The sequence below is a fragment of the Bombina bombina genome, chromosome 8, assembly GCF_027579735.1.
Source record: "Bombina bombina isolate aBomBom1 chromosome 8, aBomBom1.pri, whole genome shotgun sequence".
Lineage (NCBI taxonomy): Eukaryota > Metazoa > Chordata > Amphibia > Anura > Bombinatoridae > Bombina > Bombina bombina.
Genome location: NC_069506.1, coordinates 230,486,518 through 230,492,517, shown reverse-complemented (window position 1 = coordinate 230,492,517; position 6,000 = coordinate 230,486,518). Strand labels below are relative to the sequence as shown.

General features: G+C 41.2%; 1 protein-coding gene across 1 annotated transcript in view; it reads right to left on the bottom strand.

Moving 5' to 3' along the window:
- Window positions 1-1,180: 1,180 nt before the first annotated feature.
- Window positions 1,181-6,000, bottom strand: part of LOC128639063 (transmembrane protease serine 3-like) — a 62,103-nt gene continuing 57,283 nt past the window's right edge. The window contains exons 13-14 of the mRNA XM_053691208.1: window positions 1,755-1,907; window positions 1,181-1,263 (exon numbers count right to left, since the gene is read on the bottom strand). Of these exons, the coding sequence (XP_053547183.1) occupies window positions 1,243-1,263; window positions 1,755-1,907 (174 nt within the window). The 3' untranslated portion in view covers window positions 1,181-1,242. The remainder of the gene's footprint in view (window positions 1,264-1,754; window positions 1,908-6,000) is intronic.

Genomic DNA, 6,000 nt, shown 5'->3' with positions numbered 1-6,000 from the left:
GGCCCCAGCCTCTACTGAGCATGTGCAAAAATTCACAGCGTACACATGATACAGGATTCAGGGAAATGAAAGGAAATCTACTCACTTGATATTCAAAGTGTTATTAGATTTTCTTTTTATAATGCATTTGTTGAGTATGCAATTGTATTGCTTGAGTATGTAATTGCTTGAAAAAGCTAACAGCAGTTGGTGAAATGATCATTGGAGTCATTTAAGCCTTGTTCAAATTGGTCACAAAGAGGGGTACTTGTCCGGTGCAGAAAGACTACAGATACGGTGTGGAGCTTTATGTGCTCTGTAACAACAGACTATTACATGTATAGTATCCTTGTATGTTTGTACATATTACGCTTAGTGATCTACAAGAACTTTGGCTTTTGTTTTTATAATTTGTACGTTTGCTTTACGCATTTGTCATTGTCTGTATCCAGTTTGCCGGGGGTCTGCACAATAGAGCTAATTTCCTTGAGCTGTTACAGCTCTAACTGCCTTCCATCTAAGTAGTGAAGATTTACACAGTATTATGCTATGATGTCTTTCTTTCTTTTCCTTTTGAGGAACATTGTTTGAACTATTTGTATTTGTGGGACTGTTTCCATTAAAGACTCTTTTCACTTTGGATCTATTCCTGCATATTGGTCTGTATTATTATCACTATTTGTGTGTTATTTTTTTTTTGCACATTTTATTTTTAATTGTAATATATTTAATTGTCTTTAAGGAAACGTCCCTATGGATCATTGCAGGGGTGGAACAATTTTTTGCTAGTCCCCCGGACCCTAACCTTCCCCCTAACCCCACCCCCTGGTCCGTACACGAGCGGCTTGGCAAGATGCGCTATGCACACAGGTTGCTTGGTGGCCGCCTTCTGCTCCCTGACACTGGTCCCTAGCAGGTGATGCGGCCCTGCAACATCCCACCAGCCCTGAAAAGCTGGACAGGCTGCAGGCTCCTCTTACCTGCGGGTCCCTCAACATTGCTGGGTCTGCAGTGCTAGGATTTCCGCAACTGGATCATTGTGCAAATTAATACTAGAGGATTATTTGCAGATTACAGAGATAGAGAGATGACTTTGTTAACCCTTTTCGGGCACAGATCTAAAACATACAGATATTAGACTGCACTGTTTACTCCTTCCAAACTTGTTTGTAGCAATGTCTGCAAACAATGACAATTATCATTTTGTTTTTATTTTGTATTTATTTATTTTCTCCAATAGCTGTTTGTAAATGGATGTCTCCATCATGGAATCTCGCTATCCATCTAGAGAGAGAAGTAGAAAGATATAGAATGTTGGGTTATGTTTACATACATATTATATCAACTCTCTTATATGAAGGAAAGGAAGCAGATTTCAGATAACTTAACCACTGACTAAATTTGGTACAACTGATTCCAAAATATAAAGCAGTGGGAATGATTTCTGTTAATTATATTTATTTTAACTATCATGTCCGCTGCACATCGATAAATTCTGACAGCATACTCTGCCGCATTTATCATTGCACCAGCAGTTCTTGTGAACTGCTGGTGCAATGCCGCCCCCTGCAGATTCGTGGCCAATCGGCCGCTAGCAGGGGGTGTCAATCAACCCGATCATATTCAATCGGGTTGATTTCTGTCTGCGGCCTCAGAGCAGGCGGACAAGTTATGGATCAGCGGTCTTTAGACCGCTGCTTCATAACTTCTGTTTCCAGTGAGACTGTTACAGTAATCCATCTGTGTGTCTGACTACGTCATTGCCACTTATTGACCTGCAGGCGATGGTACACCCAGTCCAGAAGTGCAGTGAGATTTGTGTAAACTCCAGGACGGTTGGGCCTGCCACAGCCCTCTCCCCAGCTCACAACGCCAACCTGCCACCACAGACCCTCCTCCTGACAGACCAAGGGTCCTCCGCTGTCTCCCTAGAAAAGAGAAGATCATTGTAAATGTGAACTGAATTAAAACCTATTCTCTTGTATCGTTATGTATAACTATGTACACGCAGCTTAAAATATTGTACTGAACATTTAAAAATCCCAATGTTAAAATGCTTCTGCCATCAATACCCTTCAAGCTCAGAATTGTTACCTTCCAAAAACAACATGAAATCATTATCCAAAAATGTAAATATGAGCCCTTAATGACAAAGAAAATGGTTATTTTGTGGGTTTAGTGATTAATTCACATGTTGAAGGGCCTGTATGTTGATTGATAAATTTTAATAGTGTGCAGTGGTGCAAATAGGTGACATGTGAGCATTTAACCTGCTGTGCTCCAAAATAATAGGGATATATGAGTGCATGACTCTTTTGAACAGGGCCATTATCGGTATAGTGGTAATCCGAGTTTGTTGGGTATAGGCTTGTCTAATTTTTATTAGGTTTAAAGTGTTTATTATGAAAGTTCTTAAGTTTAATGGATTGGGCCGGTAGGGTTTGCATTAGTTTGGTGATATTGCTTCCTATTGTGATCCAATATGGTGGAGTAATGTCAGTGTTTTAAGTGCATGTGCAAAACCAATGTTTTATTAAAAAACGTTTTGGGATACTCAGTAGTAAGTGTTGTCTGGTTATTTATGAACTCCAACTCGTTGAATTTGATAAGTGAAAAATTGCCCTGTAAAACTGTTGCTAAGTATTAAGAATTTGGATTGTGATCTAGAAAACAACAAAATGTTTCACAGAACCGAATATGAAAAAGTGCTCCAGTTAAACAATGAAAATGACTGATTGTGATTGAACCTCCATAGGCAAGCGCTCATCTACAGCTGTTTACATGCAGATCATAAACAAACAATAGATTTTCATCAACTTCTTGGTTTAACCCCAGCAAAAGGGTTAAATACATACTTAATCACACAAGAAGTTGCAGCTCTCTAGTAGAATGTGGCTATTTTACGCAGCTAACAATCACGTGTCATATTTGTACTGCAATGGTTTTCCTTCCTTAATTTTTGCTCCAGTATTTCTGTCTTCAGTAGTTACCTCTGTCTCATTAACTTTATTGAAGATGTAAAATTATTAATATTGTTTCAGTGCCAGAGATGATGCATTTAGAAAAGAGCTCATAATATTTATTGATTGTGTTTCTCTTGAGATATCGGTCTCTGTAAGAAGGAATACAAAGTATAGTGGTCATAAACATGCCTGATAAGATTAGTAATTATCACACACTTCTATGGTGTGAATTCTCTGGCCAATAAACAAGTATTACCCTCTCACTGGTTATTCTGTTTCACCATTGTCTTAAAGGGACAGTATACACCAATTTTCATTTAACTGCATGTAATAGACACTACTAAAAAGAATAATATGCACAGATACTGATCTAAAAATCCAGTGTAAAACCTTTTAAAAACTTACTTAGAAGCTCCCAATTTAACACTGTTAATGAGATAAGCCTGAGACACACACTGAAAGGGGCTGATAGCAGCACTTCCCCCCTCCCCTGCATATGAAAAGACCCATTATACAAACAGAAGCAGTCTGATGTCTGTATACATCAGTATACATCTAAAACTTTGGGGCTTGGTTAGGAGTCTGAAAATCAGCACAATGTTATTTAAATAAAAAAAAAAGTAGATGGGCTATATAAATGGATCATCTACAAAACATTTATGGAAAGAAAAATCTAGTGTATAATGTCCCTTTAATTAGAAGCAGCTAGTCATAAATATTTTATTGTACACTTTACATTATTCTTCAGAATTTTAGCAGAGCTTGCAGTAATTATGATGGGAATGCCTTGTTCAGAAGTTCTATTCGTTTTCAGTAACATATGCAACTTCCACATGAATATGGAATTGGGTTAAAAACATAGGTAAAGTATAAGAAAACATGGTTGGTGAGCTAATCAGGAAATTACTGTTTTACACAGCTGCCAATCACATGCTATGTTTATCTCAGGAGTTACAATTTTTGTACTTCCCTTAATCTTTGGTCCTGCATCTTCAGCCTCTTCCTTCCATGACAAAAGGATATTTCTCATTGGTCTTTCTTGCAGTAGGTTTGGGTATTGTCCTCCTTTTTATATATTTTTTTAAAAAATAATTTTGTAAAGTCATTATTCATTTAGGATTGAGGTGAGAGGAGGATTGAGATGAGCACGGCCACACCTTAGACTGGGTAATAGGTGCTATGGAAGTCATAGAGGGAGGGGATGATAGGTGTGGAAGAAGTCATGGAGGGAGGGGATGATAGGTGTCGGAGAAGTCATGGAGGGAGGGGATGATATGTTCTGGGAAAGTCTTAGAAGCAGGGGATGATAGGTGTTGGGGATGTCATGGAGGGAGGGGATGATATGTTCTGGGGAAGTCATAGATTGAGGGGATGATAGGTGCTAGGAAAGTCATGGAGGGAGGGGATGATATGTTCTGGGGAAGTCATAGAGGGAGGGGATGATATGTTCTGGGGAAGTCATGGAGAGAGGGGATGATAGGTGTCGGGCAAGTCATGGAGGGAGGGAATGATAGGTTTCGGGCAAGTCATGGAGGGAGGGGATGATATGTTCTGGGGAAGTCATAGAGGGAGGGGATGATAGGTGTCGGGCAAGTCATGGAGGGAGGGGATGATATGTTCTGGGCAAGTCATGGAGGTAGGGGATGATATGTTCTGGGGAAGTCATAGAGGGAGGGGATGATAGGTGTCGGGCAAGTCATGGAGGTAGGGGATGATATGTTCTGGGGAAGTCATAGAGGGAGGGGATGATAGGTGTCGGGCAAGTCATGGAGGGAGGGGATGATATGTTCTGGGGAAGTCATAGAGGGAGGGGATGATAGGTGCCAGGGAAGTTATGGAGGGAGGGGATGATATGTTCTGGGGAAGTCATAGAGGGAGGAGATGATAGGTGTCAGGCAAGTCATGGAGGGAGGGGATGATATGTTCTGGGGAAGTCATAGAGGGAGGGGATGATAGGTGTCGGGCAAGTCATGGAGGTAGGGGATGATATGTTCTGGGGAAGTCATAGAGGGAGGGGATGATAGGTGTCGGGCAAGTCATGGAGGGAGGGGATGATATGTTCTGGGGAAGTCATAGAGGGAGGGGATGATAGGTGCCAGGGAAGTCATGGAGGGAGGGGATGATATGTTCTGGGGAAGTCATAGAGGGAGGGGATGATCGGTGCCAGGGAAGTCATGGAGGGAGGGGATGATATGTTCTGGGGAAGTCATAGAGGGAGGGGATGATAGGTGCCAGGGAAGTCATGGAGGGAGGGGATGATATGTTCTGGGGAAGTCATAGAGGGAGGGGATGATCGGTGCCAGGGAAGTCATGGAGGGAGGGGATGATATGTTCTGGGGAAGTCATAGAGGGAGGGGATGATAGGTGTCGGGCAAGTCATGGAGGGAGGGGATGATATGTTCTGGGGAAGTCATAGAGGGAGGGGATGATCGGTGCCAGGGAAGTCATGGAGGGAGGGGATGATATGTTCTGGGGAAGTCATAGAGGGAGGGGATGATCGGTGCCAGGGAAGTCATGGACAGGGTCCTAGGATGCTAAGGGGGCTGTTTTCAGCCATGTTTATAATGGCTGGATTTAATCTAGGTTAGTGGGTACAATTGTGTTAAGTGAGATTGGAGTTAGTCTTGGTTAGTGAATACAGTATTAGTTAATATGGTGAGGGAAAGTGTGATTAAATACTGAGCAGATCTGGGGGGGGGGGGGTAGGAAATTAATTGTGGTGAAGATCTGGTACAATAGTGTTTAATAGGGTGAGGCCATGGCTAGGTTTTAGGTGCTAGAAGTTTAACATGTATTATAACTGGGGCATATATAACTTAGGCACCAGCGTTTTATACATGTAAAGCTTGTATTTTTCCAGCTGCTGGTAAACAGACTTTACAGATTTTACAGATTATCATTACATTCCTCTAGAAGGAGCTGTTAAACTGCAGATAACTGCATATTAGCGTGTCCCTGCAAAAATAATGTTGTTTTTTTAATAGATTTGTATAATATATATATATATATATATATATATATATAAATACTGTTCTCTGATGTGCTATGCCGCCAGGAT